The following is a 26,149-nucleotide window of genomic DNA, read 5'->3' on the forward strand; positions in this document are numbered from 1 at the left end:
AGTCAGAGCGGCATGCTAGGCAGCGACTGCGCACGCGCACTTCGCCCCCTAGAGGCCGACGGGCGGAACCGTAGACGCATGAAAAGGGAAGAGCGGCCGCTTCCGCGTTCCCGCTCTCAACCAGCCTTCTCTCCAGAGGCGAAAGTGAGAGAGGCGCCTGGGCAGGTCAAAAATGACAGCCGCTTTGCCCGCGAGTCGGTGGGGCAGGATGAGTCTCCCGTAGGCAACTGAGCGCTGGATTTGGCTCTGGGGAAGGTAAAAAGAAATACGACTCGCCTTTGCTCACAAAAGCCAACCAGACCCACCTGAGCCTCCCACCAGTAAGCATCGCAGACCTGTGAAGCCCCTCCTGCAATAGGGCATAGCTGTCAACTTTCCCCTTTTCTTGCGAGGAATCCTATTCGGAATAAGGGAATTTCCCTTTAAAAAAGAGAAACGTTGACAGCTATGCAGTAAGGGTGTCATAGCGGGCAACACTGCAGGGTTGTTGCAAGCTACTGTACTGTTTCAGTCTCAGCCCTACCTGCATTGGGGCCAATTACTACTGAAGTGCATTTTGAAGGGCCCTTGCAAACTACTCTCTTGGCTTCAGGCAAGCCTCCATTCTGCAGTACTCAGAAGACACTGCACTGCAGGGCTGTTGCAAGGCACTCCCAACTACAGTCTCCAACCTGCACCATGGAAATAATGAGATGCACGTGCGTTTGTATTAGCCGGGCTACTTTATGAATATGTTGAAAAACTTCTTCTTTTTTTTAAGGAAAGAGGTAGAGCAGAAGTGCCCCTCTTTGCTGCGATCTGTTTTGGGGTGTGTGGACGCACTAAGAGTTGTATCCAGTATTAGCCCTACTTGGAGTAGATGCTCTGATAATAATGAACGTGAACTCACTTCGGCCAATTTGTTACAATGGATCTACTCTGAACAGAGATTAGTTGGCAGCAACTCTAAACGCCCAGTCACAATTATGTGGATATATTAGACCAGGCTTCCTCAAACTGGGCCCTCCAGATATTTTTGGCCTAAAACTCCCATGATCCCTAGCTAGCAGGACCAGTGGTCAGGGATGATGGGAATTGTAGTCTCAAAACATCCGGAGGGCCGAGTTTGAGGAAGATGGTATTAGGCTTTCCCATGGATTACTATGAGCTGCTGGTTCTCCCCTCTTTGGACCTGGGATACATTTAAACTGCTCAATCCCTTTCTAACAGGAGGTGCTGCATGCCTTCTGCATGCAGTGCTGATGCTTTGTCACCGAGTTACAGTCCCTCCCATGAAAGGGAAGAAGCTGCAAATTATTTGTCCGTCTAGGCCAGTGGCACCTGCTTTGACTGGCAGCCGCTCTCCAGGGTTTCCACCAGAGAAGGATCTTTCTTTCCCACCACCTGCTACTTTGATTCTTATAGCTGAAGCTGCCAATTATTACTCTGCTCCTAAGTGCCTTTTCATGTTTACATAACACAGATTAAGATTGCTGCCTTATTAAGAGAACCTTAATATGCACTGCTCCGCTTTGCAAATTTAAAAAGACATCTGTGAACCAGGAAGGGCCTTTTCTCAGTGGTTTGACCACAATTTTTGCATTCAGGAGATCCCAGAGGCTCAATCCCCAGCATCTCCAGGTAGGGCTGGCAGAGAGCCCTGCCTGGAGAGCTGCTGCCAGTCAATGTAGTTAGATGGACCAGTGGGTCTGATTCTGTATAAGGCAGCTTCCTATGTTTCAGAATAGATTCTCTCTATATAATCTCCAAGGTGATTGTCATGGCCTCTGGCTAGCACAATAAATTTATTGAAGGAGTGGACCTCCAAGGTGGCACATGGTTCATGAGACGGGGTTGGGGGGTGTAGATGGAGTAAGACTGAAATCATCCTTCCGCTCCTGCTGTCAGGTGTGTAGTCATCCTGTGTTCTTTGAAGATTGCTCATCAACAGGCAGGCAGAGGCATTATATGTGCTAAAGGTGTGGTTACACCTAATTCAATAAGAGGCAAGCCGTGTGAGCAACAGAGAGGTGCTGTGAAGTCAGCTGCCTGCAATTTGTCATAGCTCTAACACACCCTGCATGTCTGCTTGCAGCTTCCGAAGGGTCTTCTGCATTTGGATGTTTTGTATAAGATTTTTTTTTTGTGGTACTTGGTTCTTTCACTTACATGCACATTTATTGAATTAAATTAGAATGTGGAATCATGATTTATAATTTGGTACAGTATTTGGTTTTGAATGCAGAAATTGTATTGTGTTTCTTACACAGTGGGACCTCGGTTTTCGAATGTTTCTATTGACGAATGTTTCGGTTTATGAACGCTGTAAACCTGGAAGTAAATGCTTCGGTTTTCGAACACACCTCAGAAGTCGAACATGCCACGCAGCTTCTGCTGAGTGCAAGATCCTGAGGCCTAGCTGTTGGCACCCGTGAACCACAGAGGTGATATTTGGGCTTATTTGGTGACTGTATGCAATCAATCTGTGCTCATCTCATCTCAGGAGCTCTCTTGCAACCAGTTTGTTTTTGTGACTGTGGAACCCAGTGCATAAATCTGTATTCATCTCATCTCATCTCAGGAGCCCTCTGCCAATCACCCCGTGCTGTGAGAAATGGATAAAAGCTGCAAAGCCAAGAGAATCCTTAACAGAATAACAATAGAGGTGAAGAAGGAAATTATTTCCAAACATGAAAGTGGTGTCCGTGTAAGTGATCTGGCAAAGCAGTTTGGTATTGCCAAATCTACAGTTTCTAGCATCTTGAAAAATAAAGAAGCCATTAAAGGAGCCAATGTTGCAAGAGGTGTTAAAACACTTACAAGACAAAGAACACAGACAATTGAAGAAGTGGAAAAATTGCTTTTCATATGGATAAATGAAAAACAGTTGGCGGGTGACCGCATTTCTGAGAGCATGATTTGTAAAAAAGCTTTACATTTGCATGCTGACCTCATCAAAAGCATCCCTGGAACAAGTGCTGAGAGTGATATTTTCAAGGCAAGCAGAGGGTGGTTTGATAATTTTAAGAGGAGAAGTGGCATCCACAGTGTGGTGAGACTTGGTGAAGCTGCCAGTGCCATCAAAGAAGAGGCCAACCGATTTGTTTTGGCATTTAAAGATTATGTAGAGGCAGATGGTTTCCTTCCCCAACAAGTTTTCAACTGTGATGAGACGGGCCTCTTTTGGAAGAAAATGCCAAAGAATACCTACATAACAAAGGAGGAGAAATCATTGCCAGGACACAAGCCCATGAAAGACAGGCTAACCCTTTTATTATGTGGGAATGCAAGTGGAGATTTTAAGGTGAAGCCTTTGCTAGTCTACCATTCTGAGAACCCCTGGGTATTTAAGAAAAACAATGTCATAAAAAGCAAATTGCCTGTGGTGTGGAGGGCAAACAGCAAAGCTTGGGTAACCAGGCAATTTTTTATTGAGTGGGTTCATGAAGTGTTTGGGCCAAGTGTAAAAGAATACCTCCAGTACAAAAATCTTCCAATGAAGTGCCTGCTTGTTATGGATAATGCTCCAGCTCATCCTCCAGGGTTGGAGGAAGAGTTGGTGGAAGAGTTCAGTTTTATCAATGTAATGTTTTTGCCCCCCAACACAACTTCTCTCATCCAGCCCATGGACCAGCAGGTCATACCTAATTTTAAGAAGCTTTACACCAGAGCACTGTTCCAAAGGTGCTTTGAGGTTACCTCAGACACAGAGCTAACCCTCAGAGAGTTCTGGAAGAATAATTTCAATATCCTACATTGCTTACATCTTATAGACAAAGCATGGAGGGATGTGTCTCAGAGAACAATGAAGTCAGCATGGAAGACGTTGTGGCCAGAAGCTGTCCCTGAATGTGTATTTGAGGATGTGGAAGAGGATGCTCCTATTGTTGAGGAGATTGTGTCTCTGGGAAAGTCCATGGGCTTGGAAGTGAGTTGTGATGATGTTGAGGAGTTAGTGGAGGACCACAAGACGGAACTCACCACAGAAGAACTTCAGAACATTCTGAAGGAGCAACAACAGGCGGCAACTGAGGAATTGTCTTCGGAGGAGGAGGAGGAGAGAAGAGACAGTGTTCCTACTGCACTGATCAAAGAAATGTGTGCAAAATGGGTTGAAGTGCAAAGTTTTGTTGAAAAATATCACCCTGATAAAGCTGCTGTAAGTCGTGCCACTAACACTTTCAATGATAATGCTATGTCTCACTTTAGACAAATTTTAAAACACCGGAAAAATCCTTTTTGTTCAGATTTGTAAACTGCTAAGGGGGTTTATGTTGAAATATGAAGTGGTACATAAATTAATTAACTCCTCCTTGTGAAACTTGGAAGCCTCATTATCACCTCACTTGCCAAAACAAGGAGCATCTGCCAGTCCCCCTGGTGCTCCAGCAGATGACACCATTGCTCCAGCTCTGAAAGAAGTCCCCGAGCTGGGTTCCCCGTGGTCCACCTCTATTATGCACCACCAGTGGGGGGCAGGGTGCTGACCTTCTGTTTCACTGCCTGCTTCAGTGACTGGTGAGTTCTGAGTAGGGATCAAACATGGGGGGGGGACCCCAAGCTAGAGCTCTGTTTAGTAAAAGGGAAAAAAGACTGACGGGGGGGTTATTGCAATGGTTTCATTTTTATTTATAATTGTAACCTGTCCTGGGACATTATGGCAAAGGGCATGTAAAAAATTAAATAAATAAAAGAGAGGCAAGGTTTTTGACGCAGCATGGCATTTGGTTAGCTTCATATGTCTTTTTTTAAAAAAAAGATATTTATTAAAGTTTTCAAAATGTTACAAAAAGAAAAAAGAAAAAGAGAAAATACAAAGTAAAAACAGTTAAAAACAATTCAATCTTTCCGTATCTTATCTTTCATTTGCTTGTTCCCCAGACCTCCTCACACCTCCCTTTTTTTGTATTCCAGTTCAATTAGTTGGTTCAGCAAATCCTTTCCCTCTTTGTTTTTATCCTAATCTTTAATCTTAATATATTATAACTTTAGATTATCACCTGTTAACAATCCATTTTTACACATTCCTTTATGACACTACTGCTAAAAACCACTTAACTTCAATCCAACATCATTCTAACATTCATTAATTTTGCAGTATTTCTGTAGTCTTTAAATTTCTTCCAATCCTCTTCCATATGTCACCAGGGAGTAGGGATGAATTGTAGAAACAAGAGTCCACGAAAAGCCCAAGCCCTTGAAACTGATTGCAAAGTCAGATTGCAAACTTTAATCCAAGCCCTTCTTCAAGGCTGCCTTTAACAGCCTCACATCATAGTGTTTCCCCACAATAGCCAACCAGGTGACTCTGAGGCAATTAGGCAATAACCCACTCTCCCCCTTCATGATCCCTGGCAACCAGTACTTTAGGTTTACTGCCTCTGGACCCAGAAGCTTTATTTTGCAGCTAAATTTTAGCTACTCCTTACCTCCCGCTGCAAAGCCACGCAGCCCAGCACAGAAGGCTGATTTCCAAGACCGTAAGGTCAAGCCACCTTCTCACCAGCTGCTTTGCCAGGAATTTTGCCGCCACTATATGAACTCCAGGAATTTGTCAGCTTGTAAATTTATCCGGTGTGTAGACAGGTGGATGGATGGATGGAGATCCTTGCAGATTAGCCAGGCAAAATGGTAAAAGGGTGGAGGGAGCCAAAATGGGGAGTTTACAGGGGAGGAAAAACCTTAGTGCCCAATCCATCTAGACATCACTGCACTGAAAGACCCTCAGAGCCATTGGAATTAGGGTAGCCATGTACCCTATTTTAGAGGACAGTCCCTCAATTTAATGTTTGTAGGGCTGTCTGATCAAAGTCTAGTTAAAGAGAAAGAACCATCAGAAGTGCGGGGGGGGGCATGAAGTTGCCCATCAGAGCAGGCACACAGATTGCTCCCCCCCCCAATCTCAACTTGTTCCCCACTATGCTGAAACATGGGCATAGCTAGGATTTTGTTGGGGGGCAGGCTTTTGTTAGGGGGGGCAGAACCTCAAGTACTTTTATTGGTTTAGGGGAGGCAGCTGCCCCCCCTTGGCTACGCCCATGTGGTGAAACACTTGGGGTTTCTATTATTACTCCTGCATTTTCACAGATAAGTAGCAAGAGCAAAACAACATTAAATGGTAACATTCCAAGTCTTCTGTCATTACAGGAGTACAAATTGAGAGAGGAGAGCTTCAATTTTTATATAAAAAACTAATTGTCATACTTTAGTCCTTAACCTCCGCCCTCCCAAAAACAACCACCTACCATTTTTGTATTGGGCTGGAATGTAGTGATCCTACTTTTTAATGTTCTCATACAAAATAAAATCCCACCAATCTAAAACTCTGGGTCCACTGACCCCCTGCATAATTTCAACTGATGCATTAATCTTTCTGGCAGGGTAATTAAATACTGTATACGTATATGTACTGCAGCAATAATCTATTGGTAATGTTTGCATCTTTCCAACCCTGAGGGATCACCTGTCTGGCTGCTGCTAACAAAATGTAATGAGTTCCCTTGAAGGTAAATTAGACTTGCCCCCTGAGAACACAGGTAGCAAACACAGAATAGTATCATCTACCACTTCATTGGCCTATGATGGCACTAATTTCTTTGAATACTGGCTTCTAAAAAACCTCTCAGAGCTTCAATCCCTCTTCCCAGGGAATTCTGGGAACTGTAGCTCTGTGATGGGAATAGGGTCTCCTAGCAAACCCAAATCCACGAAATTAAAAGACGCCTTCTCCTTGGGAGAAAGGCGATGGCAAACTTAGACAGTGTCTTAAAAAGCAGAGACATCACCTTGCCAACAAAGGTCCGTATAGTTAAAGCCATGGTTTTCCCGATAGTGATGTATAGAAGTGAGAGCTGGACCGTAAAGAAGGCTGATCGCCGAAGAATTGATGCTTTTGAATTATGGTGCTAGAGGAGACTCTTGAGAGTCCCATGGACTGTAAGAAGATCAAATGCATCCATTCTGAAGGAAATTAGCCCTGAGTGCTCACTGGAAGGACAGATCGTGAAGCTGAGGCTCCAATACTTTGGCCACCTCATGAGAAGAGAAGACACCCTGGAAAAGACCCTGATGTTGGGAAAGATTGAGGGCACAAGGAGAAGGGGACGACAGAGGATGAGATGGTTGGACAGTGTTCTCGAAGCTACAAACATGAGTCTGACCAAACTGCGGGAGGCAGTGGAAGACAGGAGTGCCTGGCGTGCTCTGGTCCAGGGGGTCATGAAGAGTCGGACACGACTAAACGACTAAACAACAACAAGCAAATCCAAGCACCTGTTGTTGTTTTTTTAAAAAACTACAGTTCCCAGGATTCTTTGGGGGAAGCCTGCTTAAAGTGGACTAATACTCCTTTATAGCGCCAATGGGGTCTAAGTAAGTTCCAGGCTCATTCTCCCACAAAACGTAGGCTCCCAAAAGTACCCAATTTACATTTGGAAATTACCCTTATGCAACCCTTCCACTTCTGCCACACCAATAGTTCAGAAGATGTTAATGAATTCCTGCATTGTAGAAGGCTGGGCCAGAAAACCCTTGGGTGTGCCTTCCAACTCTACAATGCTATGATTTTATGAATGGGTTGCTTGTTCAGCAATTGCTGGATTCCAGATAGAAATTTTTTTTGGGTGGGGGCGACAACACCACTAGGCTGCATGTTCTGACATTACTAGGCCGCTTGGGAAAATCAGTTAGGCCTCTTGATGTGTGTGTCACATGTGCCAATCAGGTAATTTGTCCTTCCACCAGGTGAGTGGGAATGAGGCTCTAAATTTAATTAATAAAGGAAAGCCAGATGGCAGCAATTAGCAGAGCCCAGCCAGCAATCCCGCTGTTTATCTTACATCAGTGGAAAGAACAGGGCACAGGAGAGGCGGATGTAATGACTGGGATCCCATCTGCAGCTCCCTGTTGGGTGTTGCCTATTGTGAAGGTAACACACGCACGCACGCACGTGTGGAAATCTCCAGGGTTTTCCCCTCCCCCACTTTCCCTTTCCCTCCCCCCCCTCCTTTTCTTTGCACGGCTTTTCCTTCCCAGGAGAGAAGGCAAAAGGAAGCCCTGCAGTGCACACCCACGGCGGCAGGGGGGCGCCCGCGTGCCAGGCGCTGCGCCTCCTCGCCGCCGCTCCACATGCCCAAATAAGGGCAAATCAGGTTGTGAGAATCAGGGAGGCGCTTGAGGGTTTGGCTCGCGCGACGCCTTATTTGGAAGCGAGAGAAGCGAAGAAGGAGGGCGGGGGAGCAACGAGCGGTCCGGGCAGGGCGCGCGGAGAGGCAGGCAGCACCAACAGCAGCTGCAACGTGCACGCGCCTGTGTGTTGCAGAGAGGAAAAGGAGGGGGAGGAGGGAAGGACGCGCGCCCGGCTCGCCGCTACACAAGTCCCCCTTTGTCCCTTTCTGGTGCATCTATGCAAAGGCTTAGAATTGCGTGCATCAAAAGATGCTGAAGCCTTCCTTCCTTCCTAGAGATGGAGGGTGGGGGTGAAGGAGATTTGCTGCAATGCGGAGGGGTACTTCTCATTTCTCTCTCCCCCCTCCAAGCCTTCCTTGATCTCTGTTTCAAGTGCCTCCCCCCACCCTCGCAAACAGCAAAAAAGGGGCTGCTGCAGTGGCGATCTGATCCACGCTCTACATCCAATGCACATCTAAAGTGCATGCCTATCTCTCCCCCCCCCCGCCTCCAAGAATCCTGCGAAAGTTAAAGGATACTGGGAATTGTAGTTGTTTGAGGCAGAAAAAATTCCCCGGGGTTCTTTGTGTGTGTTGTATTTTTTGCATGTGTTTTATATGTACGGTGTGCACCTACCCTGTGTGTGCCTGTGCCTCATCCTGGGGGTTCCACTTAAAACACATTTTTGGCACAAACAAGGGGGTGTCAAAAGCTGCAGGTGGGGGAGGCCTTGTAGCCCTCTCTCCCTCAATGAAGAACCTCTCTCTTTTTAATTAATTTTTGCAAAGGATAAGGAAACAGTTGTTGCGGCCTTCTCTCTGGCAGTGCAAACTGAGGCATGCCTACTCTGAAGTAAGGAAGGCCTATTTGAGTTTAGTGAGCTTTAACCCCAGGCAAGTTGAGTCCAAGGTGCAACACAGAGTGAATCAACCGCCTCTCTCTTTGAGAATCTTTTTTAAAGGCCTTTTTGGAAATGGGAAAGAGCGATGAAGATGCTGCTACATGATCTAGGTGTGTGTGTCTGTGTTCAAATGTGTCTAGTCAGAAGTAAAGCCAATTGACAGCCAATGGGGCTTCCAAGGTATGTGAGTCCTCAAAAGGCTCAGTCCCAGCAAAAGCAATGGGTGCCTCCCAGCATCTTTGCCTGGCCCTCAGGACTCTCCCCAACCCTTTCTCCAGGCCTCACCCCTTATCAGTCCTTCCCCTTGCTCACATTTGAGTGTTTCTTGACCCCTGGAATGTGTTTGTGAAGAGTGGCAATGCCTCTTGCTGGCCTGGATGGAGAGGTGTGAAACCTGTGGCTGGAATGTAGTGCTCTGCTTTCCTTTGGACCACATCAGTGATGCTAAGAGGAGGGTGTTGCCGTCTGGGCAGTACAGGACCTCCATACACACGACTCAGGCTTGTGCCCCAGGGAGGTCAGTTCACTTGTTGTTTAGTCGTTTAGTCACGTCTGACTCTTCGTGACCCCATGGACCAGAGAACGCCAGGCACTCTTGTTTTCCACTGCCTCCCATAGCTTGGTCAAACTCATGCTGGTAGCTTCGAGAACGTTGTCCAACCATCTCATCCTCCGTCGTCCCCTTCTCCTTGTGCCCTCCATCTTTCCCAACTTCAGGGTCTTTTCCAGGGAGTCTTCTCTTCTCATGAGGTAGCCAAAGTATTGGAGCCTCAGCTTCACGATCTGTCCTTCCAGTGAGCACTCAGGGCTAATTTCCTTCAGAATGGATAGGTTTGATCTTCTTGCAGTCCATGGGACTCTCAAGAGTCTCCTCCAGCACCATAATTCAAAAGCATCAATTCTTCTGCGATCAGCCTTCTTGATGGTCCATCTCTCACTTCCATACATCACTACCGGGAAAACCATAGCTTTAAGTAAAGACAACACTTCACTTAGGTGCTGCTATTCACGCATCGGCTTGGCTTCACCCCTGGAAGTGCAGACAGACGGATGCCAACAACAGTATGGGAGTCCATTGCGCAACCACTTTTGCTTCTGGCCCTGGGAAGGTTGTATGCAATGGAGAGTGGCCCTTAAAGTGAAATAGATTCTCTGCCCCTACTAATATGCAGTTTCCTGGGACTAAGACCCATTAAGTGCTATGAATTAATCAGCAGGCTGTTCCTTTGGGCCTCTCTCTTGGAAAAAGAGAAGGATCAGGGAAACTATTGCTCTTTGCAAGTCGTTGGACTCCCAACTTCCATTAGCCCCAACCAGCATGCTCAGTTGGTAAGGGATGATGGGACGTGTAGTCCAGCTACATCATTGGAGCCTGTCCCCACCACAGGTTCAAAACATCCCCTTCCAACCAGCCCCAAAATACCGGCTCTCAGTGTAAGAAACAGCGATTAAACTGCAAAATAATAAACAAATGATGCATTAAAACCGCCACCATCTGTGCACTGTAGTAGGATTTCCAATCAATCAGAAAATAAAATGGGCCATTAGGTTTTATAAGCAGAAATCAAAATATTTGCAGATCAAATGACTATAAAAACAGGAACAGGAAGCAGTAAAATGAGCAGCAACTCTACTCAGTCAGCAATTCCATTGAGAGGGTCTAGTTACCATAGGGCAGACCCACACCATAGGTATGCTATAGGAAAATAAGGTATAAAGCACACCCAATGCACATTTAAGCACATCGCTTCAACCAGAGAATCCTGGGGGCCTGCCTCACAGAGCCACAGGTCCCAGCAACTGTAGGAAATTACAGTTCCTACCATTCTTTGGTGGAAGTCATGTGCTTTCAATGTGTATTGGATGTGCTTTCAATGTGTGGGGTGGATCTGCTCGAAATCTACCATTTTAATGTAATTTCTTTTTCCAGGGACAACTTTTCTAAGCTTTGTGCAAGTGAGCCCTTTGTTCATGGGGCTGTAAAGAAGAAAATTTCCTGTACGTTGCAGGGCAGGACTGGGGAACCTCTTTGCGCCCCACCCCCCAGGCCCCATTAGGTCTTCCGTGCTATTTCCAGCCTCGCTGGGGGAAAGCATTATCCCTAACCACTGGCCATGCTGGCTGTGGGGGGAGCTGGAGTCCCAGCAACACCTGCAGAGCATTTTATTGGCTACTGAAGTCCTCATGGAAATTCAACAATGTTTCAGTTTGAATTTCTCCTGACATACACATATTAGTGTGCAATTTTGCTTAATTTTTACAAAGGAATTTTCCTTTTATGCAATGCATTTTGTTTCACTAGTTCATGCACACTTTACCCCCATATTGTTTTGGAGAGTGTGCATCAGGCAGGTTTATCTAACAGTGCGAATGGAATGGCATCTCTCCCCCCCCCCACCTTCCTAGCACTGATGCTGTTGTGCCCTTCAAACTACCTCCTCTTTAAGCCGAGCTATTTTCCTGCTGGCAGACGTGGATCTTTTTCCTCCAGGCTTTTTATGTTTTCCTAAAATGGGCATATAATTTATGAGTGCCTACTCTGTCTCACTCGCTCGGCAATCGTCGGGGACCAAAGAATTTCCCTCGCCTTCTATTTCCAGAGCAAAAAATCTCTTCAGAATTTCCAGTTCGGTTTTCTCCTCTCTTTTCCCTCCTTATTCTTTTTAACCAAACCATGGGAAATTAAAACTGGAGGTGCTGAGGAGGGATGGGGGGTGGTTGGAAATCAAAGCACAGAACAAATGTGTTCCTTTTAGCTTCCCTCAGCCTTTCATTCCCCCACACCCCCTGCCCCAGCGTGTGGCTAGGATCTCTGCTGCGGTGGGAGGCTGGTTGAGTTATGCACATTCTAGTGCTGCCAAGTAATTTGAACGTGGGTGTCTTGATCCCAGGCACCTCGCAGCCAGTCCCTTAGCTCAGTGGTAGAGCATCTGTTGAAGTTCCTGGGTTCAAACCCCTGTATCTCCTGTTAGGGTTGGTAGAGACCCTTCTAGGAAATTGTGGGGCCTTCTGCCTGCACAGCAGATGCTCTGTGGTGACCCACGGCTCTTCCAAATCAAACAGGAACACAGGAAGCAGACTTGAGCTGAGTCAGACCCATGGGTCCATCTAGCTCAGCATTGTCTACACTGACTGGCAGCAGCTCTCCAAAATTTCATAGGAGGGTCTCTACCACCTGGATTTTAATGCTCCTGTACCCCTCGTTTTGTTTTGTTTTTATTTTGCTTTAATTTTCTTACTGTTTAAATGGATTTTTTTTTTTTTTTTGCTTTTGTTAAATTTCCTCAGGGGCCCCTGTTAGGACCAAATGGTAGCATGAAAACGTTCTCATCAATAAATGCCCTTGCTCCATCTTACTCTAGCCACATGTTGCTTGAAGGATGAGGCCAGGAATTAGGTGTGCACAATCTGTAGACATTTGTCTCAAAAAGAATCCTTGACTGTTCAAGAAGCCTTGAATTCTATTAAACCCCCAAACATCCTTTCAAACGCACATTTTTTTTATTCGACCACTTGGACTCCGTCTCCTATCCACCCTGTGGGAGACCTACAAGCCCGCCCTAGTGTGGCTGGGGAAAAAAGTCATTAACTTCCATTTTTAAAACTTCAAACAGTTTGAAGAGAAGCTGCAACCATTAAACTGCAAGAGGATCATTGCTATCATGTGGGTTGAATGGGAAGGAGACAAAGCAGTTTTAAAACCCCACCACATGTCTTTATTGGCTTGCCAATGTTGGACTCTGTTAACATAAAAGCATAGAATTGTAGAGTTGGATTAGGCCCTGAGCATCAACTAGTCCGGTGTTTCCCAAACTTGAGTCTCCAGCTGCTTTTGGACCACAATTCCCATCATCCCTGACCACTGGTCTTGCTGTCTAGGGATAATGGGAAATGTAGTCCAAAAACAGCTGGAAAGCCAAGTTTGGGCAACACTGGCTAGTGTCCCGTACCCCCGCTGCAATGCAGGAATTGCAACTAGAGCACCCATCCAGCAACAACTGTTTTGTGAATTACCACTGTATATTACTTTTTATTCTTATTTCTTCCCTCCCCTTTCTCCTGAAGGAGTTCAAGGTAGCACACATTAGAAAACAGACACAACCAAAAACAAAATACCGTATTTTTTGCTCTATAAGACTCACTTTTCCCCTCCTAAAAAGTAAGGGGAAATGTGTGTGCGTCTTATGGAGCGAATGCAGGCTGTGCAGCTATCCCAGAAGCCAGAACAGCAAGAGGGATTGCTGCTTTCACTGCGCAGCGATCCCTCTTGCTGTTCTGGCTTCTGAGATTCAGAATATTTTTTTTCTTGTTTTCCTCCTCCAAAAACTAGGTGTGTCTTGTGGTCTGGTGCACCTTATAGAGCGAAAAATACGGTAAGTTAAAACTAAAACAGTCAAACTGCTACTCCAGCAGAAAAGGAATAGCAGGCTTATGACAACAATTGTCCTCCAAAGGCCAAGATAAACAAATGTGTCTTAAACGCATGCCAAAATACTGACAGTGCGAAGGACAAGCATAAGCGATAGTATGGGTGAGTCACTTTAGGCTTAGCAAATATGGCCCTCCAGGCAAGACTTAAAGTGTAGCCACTTGTGGGACTAGTAGTGGCATCTTCAAGGGTAGCCCCATGTAGAATGCACTGCAGTAGTCCAGTCATGAAAGGCTTGCTGAAACACTGCTGTCCTGCTCCAGGAATGGGGATAGCAGGCAAACCAGCCAGAGCTGGAAATAAACACTTGCTGTTGAAACCACCAGTGACAGCAATGGATCCATGATCATTCCCAAGCTATTGTCTTCTTCATTCCCAGATATAGGAATTGCCTGTCATTAGCGCTATTGCTGGCATTCAGTTGCAGTTTATTGGCCTTCAGAAAGTGGTCCAGCACTTGTACAGCCTCCCCTGATTTAGATGGAGAGATAGAGCTCCCAGGTTCCTGGAAGACTGCTCCCAAAAGTAGCATAGGAGGCAAAATAGACGGACCCCCTGAGGGATCCCAATGCCCCCCAAACCATGCGGCAGTTATTCCAGCTGTACTTTCTGGTAGGAGCAGAGCCACTGTAGAGCAGGGCCTCCAAGTCGCAACCCCAAATCGTTCCAGAAAGAAAGTGTAGCCAATGGTGTTGAAAGGCATGGAGAGATTGAGGAGAGCCAACAGGGATCTGGCTCTCTCCAGTCTCTCTCACAATAAAGGTCATCAGGCAGGGTGACCAAGGGTTTTCCATTGCCATAAAAAGGCCTGAAGCTGGATTGAAACAGGGCTAGATAATCTGCTTCATCTAGGCATGTTTGCAGTTGGTCAGCCACCACCCTTTCAACTACATAATTATCTGCGTCTCTGACCTCACTGATTGCAATACAAGCACACCTAAGCACACACAGGTAGCTCAGGATTACACTCGAGGCAACCTGGTGCAGTGGACTTCAATCCACTATAGTTTGTGCTATGGTATATTTATTGGTCTTTAACACATCACATGATCTTTGCTGGTTTTGCCACAGACTAACATGGTTGGCCATCTGGAAATAATATTATCACACCAAGAAAGGGGTGCACGTTGGCCTCCCTATGTTTGTTGAACTAAATCTCCCATCATTCCTGGCACTGGCTTGCTGTGGCTAGGGCTGATGGGAGTCTAGTAACATCTGGAAGGCAACAGATGTTACTCTCTCCTTCTTTACTCTGTTACTGTTGCTTATTATTACTCAGTGCTTTTTTCTGGGGGGATGCAGGGGTATGCATACCCCTAAAAATGTGAATCTTTGTACTTTTGTCCATTTACTGTATTTATTTTTCCCAATTTGAACTATAAAGTGGTGATTTTCTTGAGTCAAAATGAGAGTACCACTAAACACTTTGTTTAGAAAAAAGGACTATTTACTTATTACTAAATACAGTGGATGCTCGGGTTGCGAACGTGATCTGTGCGGGAGGCGTGTTCGCAACCCACAGCATTTGCAACCTGCAGTGCCGTGTCTGCGCACGTGCAGGTTGCGATTCAGTGTTTCTGTGCATGCGCAAAGCGCGATTTAGCGCTTCTGTGCATGCGCAACCACTGAAACCCAGAAGTAACCCGTTCTGGTACTTCTGGGTTTCGGCAGGTAAAGGGCCCCCTGACCATTAGGTCTAGCCGTGGCCGACTCTGGGGTTGCGGTGCTCATCTCGCTTTATTGGCTGAGGGAGCCGGTGTACAGCTTCCGGTAACCTGAAAAAAATGCAACCTGAAGCATCTGTAACCCGAGGTATGACTGTACAACATAATAATTCCTAGATAAAACACAAGATTTTTCTGCTCCCTTCTATCTCTGTGACACTTACCCCCAGTCCTTTATTTCTGGAAAAAAGGTGGGGGAACTCACCATGAAGTTTGTTTTGTTTATTGCCGGTCTAGTCACAGTGCCCCCCCCCAACACGGGCAGTGGCTAAATGTAAAATGTGATTAATAAAGTCAAGCAGACAATGATCTGGATTGGAAATGGCCACAACTTTATAGATTACAGCCATTGGGTGTGTATCTGTTCCTGCACCCCCAGACAAAAAATATATATTTCATTTTTAAAAGGTAAGGGAACTCAGTTCCCCCGAGTTCCTGCTCAAAACGCCCCCTGCTTGCTGAATGTGGCCCTCCAGAGGTTGACTAGACTCCAGCTGCCAGCATCCCCGGCAATCAGCCCAGGCTGGCTGGCATGGATGATGGGAACTGGAGTTCCAGCGGGCGCAGGTTCCCCCACTCCGGCCTGTCTCAGTGAACTACGTTTCCCAGGATTCTTGTGGGGGGTGTTGGGAAAGGGAAAGGCCAGTGGAAAGGAGACGAGGCCTTTTTTGGGGGGAGGGGGAGAGAGAGAGAGAGAATGGGGGAGGACTCGGTTTCCCATGGTACACCGCGCTGCCGGACCGGAAGCGGCTCCTCCTCGGGAGGCGCCTTAAAGCGGAAGCGTCGTGCCGGGGCGGGGCTGCAGTTCCTTTCGGGCCTCGCTTGACGCGCAGACGGAGTCGGAGCCGCCGCCTCGGAGAAGGAAGCAGCAGTCGACGCCGACGCCGCACCAGCAACAGCAGCAGCTCCGAGCGCGAAGAGCACCGCCGACGCCGCGCACACCTTCTTTCCCTCCTTCACCTTTCCCTTCGTCGCCTGCAGCACCATGGTAAGACCCGGCGCGGCCCCTCGCCTCCACCGCCCCCCCACAGCCCGCCCCACACACCGGGCCGCCATCTTGTCTCCCGGCCGCCATTTTGAGGGGGGCTCTCGGGGGCCCCTTTCCCCCCGCCCCACCTGGCTTTGGCGGCGAAGGTGCCTCTGTGGCTCGATGTAGCGCCCCCCCGCTTAGCCCCTCGCCGTCCTCCCCCCTCGCCGCATTCTGGCAGTCACATGGCCAGTCACATGGGGAGGAGCTATTTTCTGTAGTGGGAGGGGGAAGGGAAGCCCCTCATCCTCCCAATCTCCTCCCCCTCCCCCCACCACACCCGACCTATATATCACCCTTCTGACGGGGTGTGATGCTGGATGGAATCTTCTTTTTTTCCTTTTACCCCCCCCCCCATTTTGTAGAGCTGGATGAGAGAGGTTAGAACCCAGGACCCCCATAAGTGTGGGGTGTGCAAATGCCTTCCGAACCTACATTGCCCTTTCTTGCTTCTTAAAATGACTTAATTTGAAAGACCTGCGCAGAGGGAACTCGCTGCCCTCTTCCTTTCCCGGACCTCTGTTCTTTCCCTGCCGCCTCCGTCCCTCCCGCTCTTCCTCTCTCCCTCCCTTTTCAACAGCAGCTTCTCTCTACGGAGATGCAGGTTGAAAGGGAAGAGGGATATATAGAGCAGCCTATTGTGTGTAAGTCCCGGCGCGGGGAGGGGGGAGTCAAGACTTTCACGTGGCTGTGGCATTGCAGCAGTTTTATCCCCCACCCCACTCAAAAGGCCTGGATAAAACTATTTGCTCCCTCTCCAAAGAGCAGGTTCTAAATGCTGGCTGAATGTGGCACCTCTCCTAAAATGTCTATCAAATGACACTCTCAGGCTTGTGGTTTATATCCTTCCTGCAGCAAAGAGCTGGCCTGCCAAGAGACTCCTTAATAGTGCTGGCGAGAAATTCCTGGGCTCTTGATACTCTCACCTTTTTCTCCTCCCCTCCCCCTTGCCAAAATTGCTCTCTATTGCCGGTTGTAAAAACGCACCCCCTTTTTCACTACCCAAACTCTGAACTGGACAGGCTGCTTCCCTTGCCCGGGATTTGCACCCCTCCTAAGAGATCCCGTGTTGTTTCCCAGCTTCTGCTGGTGACAATAGATCTCGCCCTCTCTTAAGAAAAACCAGTCCTGAGCACGCATCTCCTGAATGCTGCCACTTAACCTCCTCTCCTCTTCCCCCCTCCTCCCCCCCCCCCCATCCCCTGCGACACAAGTCTACTTCCTTTTCTGGTGCTGGAGGCAGGAGGCCAAGCACCTCCCTCCAGACTGGCGGCTTTGGGGCACCTGCTGTCTCTGCTCTTGCATTCTGTGCTTTTCCCACCCCAGAAAGCTAGTGCCAGATTCCCAGCACCTCTGCTCCTGGCCTCTCCTCGGAGGCATGGAACCTAGGAGATTTTTCTTTTAAAAAAACACTCCCTAGTTGGTTTATTTCCAATTCTGGCTGTTAAATCGCCCGTATATACCACTCCCAATCCTGCCTTCCATCATCATCCTAACCTTAACCTGAATTCATTTCCTTCTATCTCTTCATTTTAGTGATGGGAATTTCTGACTCTGTTTAAAAGGTCAATTGGATGGGCCCCTGTGTGTGTGTGTGTGTGTGTGTGTGAGAGAGAGAGAGAGAGAGAGAGAGAGAGAGAGAAGTCTGTCCAAAATTCACTGTCTAGTCATTTGAAGAAGTCCTTGTTAAAAAAAAAGTTTTATGTGGCTTAACTCCAGATGACTCTGTTGGAGTCAGTTTCTTCACAGAACCTGCTCTGACCAGGATAGGGAAAGGCATCTAGGTTTAGGCTCTGGAATCTTGTCCATAACTGCCTGGGCTCAGTAGCCGACCAAAATTTGTGGTTGCCTTAAACCTTTTCCTCTTCATTTCCTGTAGGGATGGGGAGTTTGAGGCTTATCTCCATTGCACATGTGCTTTGAAGTTGCCTCTGCAGCGCAAGATCAGGGAAAAAAATCTCTGCTCCCCAGTTCTGAGCTCAGGAAGAGGGTGGGGGCTGGTCTGTGTCATGCTCTACTTCTGAAGCACTCAGAAGGGGGGGGGAGCAGTGATGGCTCATGCTTTACAGAGTTTGAAAAGATTCTTATGGCAAGTGAGTTTGCAGATCCATTTTTGAGCATTTGCTAATTTGCATGGGTAAATGTAAGTTCTTCTGGATCAGCCTGGATGTCATTCTGAATAGCTTAGTTTGTTAGATCATGGAACCGATAACGCCAAGGTTGCAGGGTTCAGACACCGTATGGGACACCAGCATATTCCTGCATTTCAGAGGGTTACACTATATGGTCCTCAGGGTCCATTCCAAATCTGTGATTCTATGGATCAGACCAAAGGCCCAGTCAGCCCAGCATCCTGTTTTTCCACAGTTAAGCAGGCCATGAGGGCAACCTGGTGTTTCTCTCCAGTGACTGATATTCAGGCACAGTTGCACCTCTGAACATGGGCGGGTCCACATAGTCATCATGTGTGGGAAGCTAGTAATCTTGTCTAATCCCTTTCAAAGCCATCTGGGCTAGTGCACATCACCACATCAAGTGGCAGCGAATTCTGTAAATGAATTATGCACCACACAAATAAGTATTTTCTTTATCCGTCCTGATTCTCCTGCCATCTGGTTCATTGGATAACCCAGAGATCCAGTACTGTGAAAGTGGGAGGGAATGCATCTTATTCTCTCTCCCACATGTGGAGGCTTTGGTGTGGCTATTGGCTGACTCCTTTCCCTTCTCCCTCCCTCCCTCCCTGGGCAGGCATCTGGCGTAGCCGTCTCCGATGGAGTTATCAAGGTCTTCAATGACATGAAGGTGCGCAAAGCATCCACCCCAGAAGAGGTGAAGAAGCGCAAGAAAGCTGTGCTCTTCTGCTTGAGCGAAGATAAGAAGAACATCATCCTGGAAGAGGGGAAGGAGATCCTGGTGGGGGATGTGGGGGACACCATTGATGACCCCTACCTCTACTTCGTCAAGATGCTGCCGGACTGTGACTGCCGCTATGCCCTTTACGATGCCACCTATGAGACAAAGGAAAGCAAAAAGGAGGACCTTGTCTTCATCTTCTGGTGAGGACTCCCTCCTAAAAACAAAACAAACTAAAGCCTACTCTGGGGCTACTGCCAGGCCACCCCATATCCCCTGCCCCCAGGCTCCCCCCCTTCCCGTACTCACGGAATCATGTTGAAGAGTAGTTCTTTTGGCCAGAAAAATGCTACCAAGCAAATGCAATCAGAGCAGAGGGTCTGGTGTGTTTGGAACCCTTTGTTGGAGGCTATTTCCCTGGCTACTTTTTCTGAGCTGGACACGGATTCTATCTGCTCCAGCCATCCCCCTCCCCCAGTCTAGCCTTGCTTCCAGATCTCATGAAAAGGCTTATTCAGGACCTGTCTTGCCACTCTTCTTCCCGGGTGTCAAACCAAGGGCTGTTGATGCCTTGGAAAGAGTTGACAGCAACCCGCTGGAGAAGATAGCAAGTGACTGAGCTTGGCTGAGGGCTCTAGGATTTTCATGGCAGAACTCGAGGATTTCACCTTAGTTCTTTTCAGAGTTGACAATGGGGGCAGAGCTGCTTTGATGTGGCTTGCCTGGAAGTCCTAGGGATAGGGGTAGATCGCTGCCTCAGGCACCTTCAGTGCTTCCTGGCACTGTTGCCATGATAACGTGGGGTTAAAGTCCTTTTAGGGAAGCATCCTCCACATGTATGCACCCGCCTCCCATATACCTGGGATGCGGAGAATAGAAATCCGTTGCCAAGCAGTTCAGTTTGTGCCAATATCAAATTGTGGCACAGCAACAGCACAACCATTTTAAACACCCTGTATATCTCAGGTAAGGGGGGCGGTATACACAACCCAGGAATGGGAGGCAATTGTTGCCCTACACAGTGTGCAAGGAAATTTGGGCTGTCCTGTTGTAGTCTTCAATTTAAAAGGCTGTAGGTCATGGAATCTGTAGCACAGAACTGGGGAAACCTGGGCCCTCGTGACGTTCCTGGGCTCAACTCACCATTGGCCATGCTGGCTGAGACCGAAGGCAGTCCCAACAACATCTGGAGGACCACAAGTTCCCCCACCCTCTGTTCCAGCAGGTGAGGGGGGAAATGTCTTTGTCCCAGGATTCCGTTTGAGGAAGTGACTCCATTAGGCATATGGATGACGTGGCTGCTGCTATACCCTTAGGCATCTTCCCTCCTCTATCCTTGTCCGCTCCTTGAGACTAAGAAGGGAGGATATATATTTGTTATTCCCATGGGAATTGGGGCTGGTCACGCTCCTGATGCTGAGGTTGCTGTTTTGTCTCCCCGCAGGGCGCCTGAGTGTGCCCCCCTGAAGAGCAAGATGATCTATGCCAGTTCTAAGGATGCCATCAAGAAAAAATTAACAGGTGAGAACTGGTGCGGTTTGCCTCTTTCACAGCAGGGGGATAGGAGTTGGGGACTGGTCTGCTGGGGGAAGGGCTGTAGCTCAGCAGTAGAGCACAGGCCTCTTACGCAGATGGCTCAGATGGCCCCAGCCGTGTCTGAAATACTGGAGAGCTGCCAGTCAGTGCCACTGTAATTACTGTCTGTGTAGTGATTATCGTATATACTTGTGTATAAGCTGACTTTTTCAGAACATTTTTTATGCTGAAAAAACCCCCCTCTGCTTACACTTGAGTGAGGGTCCCCTTTGCTGCTGTTGGCGGTGGAGGAACAAGCAGCCCGAAAGCAGCCCTTTTGGGCTGCTTGTTCTTCCTCCGCCGCTGCTACCATTGGCCTCTAAGTAGGCAGGGGGACGGGAGGGGCCGGGGGGGGGAGAGAAAAGCCCCCTCTGCCATATGCACGCACGCATGCACACACACACGCACTCCGGCCCACCAGGAAGTTTGTGGTGTGGTGAACCGGCCTGTACTCGAGTCAATAAGTTTTCCCAGTTTTTTGTGGTAGAATTAGGTGCCTCGGCTTATATTCGGGTCGGCTTATACTCAAGTATATACGGTAATTTTGTAAGACACTTTTCTCTTGTGATTGCCTCTCTGCAACCATCTTGGAGGGGCAGAAACTGACCTTGTGAGAATCAAATTGACACTGGCCTCTGCTTTCCTGTGCCATGGTCCCATCTGCAATAAGGCTCCCCCCTCTCCCAAAATGGAAAGAAGGCCTTCACTTGATCAGAAGTGGCAAATGGTAGGGACCAAAGTTTAAGGCTTGGTAGTGCTGTGCTCAGAGGCTCATAGAGCAGGGATGGCCAGGCTATGGCCCTCACACTATGTTGCTGGACTGCTATTAGCCCCAGCCAGCATAGGCAGGTATGCTGGGAGTTGTCCAGGAACAGGTGCCACCCTTCATTTAGAGGTTTGAGCCTCCCCAGCAATGTTTCAGTTATATCATTGTGGGTTGAATCCAGAATTAAGTTGGCAATGTTGAAATCAGTGGGACAGATTTAGACATTGATTCAGCGCTATGCATCTTTGAAATGCCCTTAAAATGGCTGTTAACAATGTAGTGGTGAAATATTAATTTAATAGTAATTTATTATTTATACCCCGCCCATCTGGCTGGGTTTCCCCAGCCACTCTGAGCGACTCCCAACCAAATATTAAAAACATGATACAGCAGTAAACATTAAAAACTTCCCCAACCAGGGCTCCCTTTGCTTCCTGAATAAACAGTTGATTGGGCTGAAACCCTACTTTTGGTCCCTTCTATGTTGCCTTCTCATTCACCTTCACTCTCATTGTCTGAGAACAGCATGCTAATTCCCACAACTGTCTCCCAACTTTGTACCGGCCCACACTTCCCTGCATCTGAATAGCAGCTAAGCAGGCTGAATGACTTTTCAGATGCTACAAATGGAGCGTTGAGACAAAGAAGTCCATCTCTTTATAAGTTTCTTGGGCAGCCTTCGCTAGCCTGACGTCCCACAGATGTTTCAGGATTGCAGCTCTCACCAGCCCCAGCTTGCCGGGGACTGTAGTCCACGATCTTCTGGAGGGTACCATTGGTGGAGGCTGTTCTTGAGAGCTTTTTCCAGCTGCCACCTGACAGTGACTTTGGCTGTGCAAATTGCCAGTGCAATTTGTGCCTGCTGCAAATTGCAGAGGTGGTGGGTTGTTGAGACTGGGGAGCTGTGTTGGTGGACTAAATACAGAGATTGGGATTAAAGGGGTGGATAACAGGTGGGGGGGGGCATTGTTGTTCTTCAGCCTTTGTTCTATCTCTAGTAGCTGCTAGTGGGGAAGGGGTGCTGTTTGATCTGGGGATCGGCCTGTTGAATTGGCTGGGCAGGAATACATGATGGAGGTCTGCAAGAGCCACTCATGTCCCCACCTCTTCCCTTGCAGGGATCAAGCATGAGTTGCAAGCAAACTGCTACGAGGAAGTCAAGGATCGCTGCACCCTTGCGGAGAAATTGGGCGGCAGTGCCGTCATCAGCTTGGAGGGCAAGCCCTTGTGAGCCACCCCCTCTCCCGTTGTGCCAGCGTCTTCGGAGCTTCCATATTATTGGCCCTGTGCTATCATTTTTTGGGGGTTCGGTGGGTGGGACGTGGGGTGGGTTCTCCGTTTTAGTTAGGTTCCGGTTTTCTGCCTTCTCACCTTTTTACCCCCTCTGGTGCTCCCTTCTCATGAAAGCAGCTGCAGCCCAACCTTGCAGCTGCTGTTAAAACTTGCCAAACCAGCTACAACTCCTTCTCCCTGTTCCCCGGCCCCCCAAACCTTCCTCTATCCTTCCTCCCCCTCTCCAAGCCTAGACTCTTAAGGTGGCATTCCTTGAGGCCCCACTTCTTGGCTGCTTCCTTCACCCCATGGGACCATTGGTTTCCTCCATTCCAGCTTTGGGACCACTCTCAAGCAGGATTCCACTCCTGGCCAAGGCTTGAATATGGTGTGGGAGGGAGGGCAAAAGGAAGGGGGCACCTAAAGGCAGGGGTCTCCATGGCCCCTCATTCCAAAATTAGTCCATCATTCCCAGTGTGTAATTTTTTTTTCTTTTTTTGGTCTCTGTATGTGTGTTTTTGGAAAACAAATGTGGAATGGCAGCTGTGTTCCCGGCCCCCCCTCCCAGTGACCCACAACCCCTCCCTCTTTACCGCCATAGTGGCTTTGTGCTTGTCCGTAGTACTGTGTATAAATGAGATATTGTGGAGAAAGTTGCACCCATCTCAATGTTGGGGGTGGAATTAACAAAATATGGAAGCAGCACCAATGATCTTCAATAAAAAAATTAAATAATGCTACCTCTTGGGTGTGTCTGTCTCTACCCCCCCCCTTTTTCTTTCTCACTCAACCTGAGCCTTGGGGGTTAAGCACAGGGCTGTGTGTACTTGGTGTTAAAACTTTCCTAATTCTCTGCCAAGAAAAGCAACCCATTCAACCTGTGAGTTGCGCCAGGTCACTAAATCTGCTTGTTGTTCTGAGAAAATTCTACCTCTGCCAGAGGTCAGACAGAATCCCCCCTCCTTTTCCTCCATCGGTACTAGAAACAGGTCACCCACCTTTTTGCTTCCAGCATTAGCCGGGTGATGCCCACATGATTTCCACCCCATCTCTCTAGCCACAAGAGCTAGAAACTTGGGTTTCATTTTAAATAAAACCCGATTGATCATGAATCTAGAACACTTAAAGGTTCCGTCTCATCTAAGCAGAATGGATGGAACATCGCCTTTCCCTCCAAAGTCTCTCCTGAGGAAATGGAGAAAATTTAATGGAGGAAATGTTCGCCTCTCCTTGTGACTTGCTCACTGCTGGCTTAAAAAGTTAATAGCTTACCAAGCACTGCTGGGGAAACTTTCAGTAGTTAAACCTCCTCTTTGTAACCTTCAAAATATGCTCTTTCACGTTTCACAGAACTTCTTGCCTGCTGGAAGTATTTGTGTGTGTGTGTGTGTGTGTGTGTGTGTGTGTGTGTGTGTGTGTACATACATACATATATCACAAGCTGAATAGAAAACAGGCACTTCCTCATTTATAACACAGGCCTATCATAGAAGGCTTTTAAAATAGTTTGGTGCTTGGACTTTGGTCCGTCCATAGGGTGTGGTGAAAGCACACTGGACGAGCTTTGTGCTTTTCTTTTGCTGCGTTAAGTCTGATGCAGAAATGATAACATCAGGAAGGTGCTATTGACACTTCACGGAGGAAAGTGAATTATATAGGCCCCAAACCCAAGTTACGAGAAGGGATTTTGCCTAAACTTGGGGAAGAACTTGCAGAGGGTATTACGTAGTTATTTGTGGGGAGGGGGAATTGCATCGGGAGATGGGCTGTTTGCCTACAGTGTTTTCAAACAGAGTCTGCATATTCACCTGCTACAGACACTAGGAGCAGATCACCTCCGTTGTCAACCAGTTGTGCTCCATGACCTTTTGGATCCCTTTCAACTCCTGGGGGTAATCAGATTTGTAAGAAGCGGATTGCCTAAAATTGTGACTTGGCTCCAGGCTGAAATTTTTTGTTCTTTTTGATTGGTAGAGCATGAGACTTAGGGTCATGGGTTCGAGTCCTTTGTTGGGCAAAAGATTCTTGCATTATGGGGGGTTGGACTAGATGATGCTTGTAGTCACTTCCAGCTCTCTATATAAATTCCATTGCTGGCTCTTGAAGGCAGCCTCTCCTAACCTGATATCTTCCAGATGTTTTGGACTACAACTCCCATCAGCCCCTGCCTGTGGGGCTAGTGCAGTATGCACTTGAGAGCACCAATCCCACTAAGAGGCAGGATTCTGTGCCCTCCTAAGCCCTTTGCACATTGTAGTAATTGAGACTCCTGGAAGAGCTGCCTCCGGCCCCTGCCTACAGTGCGGGCTCAGCTGCCTACCTGCCTGCTTAGATCTCTCTCCTTGGGGTGTGGCTGGCCCAGTTACCTGCTGTCGGCCAAGGCAGACCAAAGTCCTGGGTGGGGTTCGCAGCTTTCACTGCCATCTCCTGTGCCTCCAGCATCCCTGAAGCTGAGTCATACTGGCACTGCTCAGTCTCTCCTTCCCAGCTGGGCGTCAGCCAAAAGAGGTTTGGGGCTCGGTTCAGAAAGGCAGCGCAACACCAAAGCTTCGTGGGGGAACGGGTGCTAGATTCTCCTTTGCCTCCTGCTCAAATGCTGGAGAAAGCCTGTAACTCTAGTAGATCACCCCTTGGCCTACACCATGGGTAGGCAAACCAAGCCCCGGGGGCTGGATCCGGCCCAATCGCCTTCTAAATCCGGGCCGCAGACGGTCCGGGAACCGGCGTAGAATGTGCCCTTTTATTTAAAATGCATCTCTGGGTTATTTGTGAGGCATAGGAATTTGTTTTATTCCCCCCCCCCAAAAAAAAAATTACAGTCCGGCCCCCCACAAGGTCTGAGGGGCGGTGGACTGGCCCTCTGCTGAAAAAGTTTGCTGACCCATGGTCTACGCAAAGCTCCAGGATCGATTCCTGGCATTTCCAAGTAGGGGCGGGCATCGTCGTCCCCCTGAACCCCTGCGGAACGGCTGCTGGACCACTGAGCTGGAGGAACCAGTGGTCCAGTTCTGTAACAGCTTCCTGGCGTTCCACAGGAATCCTGCCCTTCATCTCCACAGCAGCCCATGAGGAATGTGGCTGGTCTGAAAGTGTGTTGGGCCCAAGGCTGTCCGGAGCTATCTTAGCCCGGCACTCAGCGTCACACCTCCGTGGCACAATGATTATTAGAGACTGGATGTAATGGCCTTTCCACCCTTTTATTAGCTGGGGATGTGGCTTGCTTCACTTCCTTCAAACGTCGCCGCCTGTGGAGCTTCTCTGAGGGAGGCCCTGGTCGCCAGGCCCAGAGTCCCACCTTGACGGCATCACCTCTCGACCGTGGTCTCTTTTACTTTCATTTTAAAGCAAATTTCACGGAGAGGCTGTTTTCTACCTCTCTGGCACTGAAGCCTGGGAGTTTGCCTGCCTCTTGCACGCTTCCCAGAAGCATTTGCTTGGCCACTGTGAGAGGATG

The 26,149-nt window shown here is 48.1% G+C and overlaps 2 protein-coding genes across 3 annotated transcripts; both read left to right on the forward strand.

Annotated features, from left to right (window-relative positions):
• The first annotated feature begins 146 nt into the window (after positions 1-146).
• LOC128404483 (tigger transposable element-derived protein 1-like) lies at positions 147-4,300 on the forward strand. Of its 2 annotated transcripts, none has more exons than XM_053370185.1 (2): positions 147-255; positions 2,250-4,300. In XM_053370185.1, the coding sequence occupies exon 2, from the start codon at positions 2,594-2,596 to the stop codon at positions 4,232-4,234; it is 1,641 nt and encodes a 546-aa protein (XP_053226160.1). In that variant the 5' UTR covers positions 147-255; positions 2,250-2,593; the 3' UTR covers positions 4,235-4,300. The 2 variants fall into 2 exon arrangements, with proteins under 2 accessions (XP_053226160.1, XP_053226161.1); XM_053370186.1 differs by having other exon boundaries at positions 200-320.
• An 11,694-nt stretch (positions 4,301-15,994) lies between these two features.
• On the forward strand, positions 15,995-23,435 carry CFL1 (cofilin 1). The gene is made up of 4 exons (XM_053368298.1): positions 15,995-16,187; positions 18,978-19,285; positions 20,527-20,603; positions 22,542-23,435. The coding sequence occupies exons 1-4, from the start codon at positions 16,185-16,187 to the stop codon at positions 22,652-22,654; spliced, it is 501 nt and encodes a 166-aa protein (XP_053224273.1). The 5' UTR covers positions 15,995-16,184; the 3' UTR covers positions 22,655-23,435.
• The last annotated feature ends 2,714 nt before the right edge of the window (positions 23,436-26,149 follow it).

This window comes from Podarcis raffonei, chromosome 16, assembly GCF_027172205.1.
Source record: "Podarcis raffonei isolate rPodRaf1 chromosome 16, rPodRaf1.pri, whole genome shotgun sequence".
Classification (NCBI taxonomy): domain Eukaryota; kingdom Metazoa; phylum Chordata; class Lepidosauria; order Squamata; family Lacertidae; genus Podarcis; species Podarcis raffonei.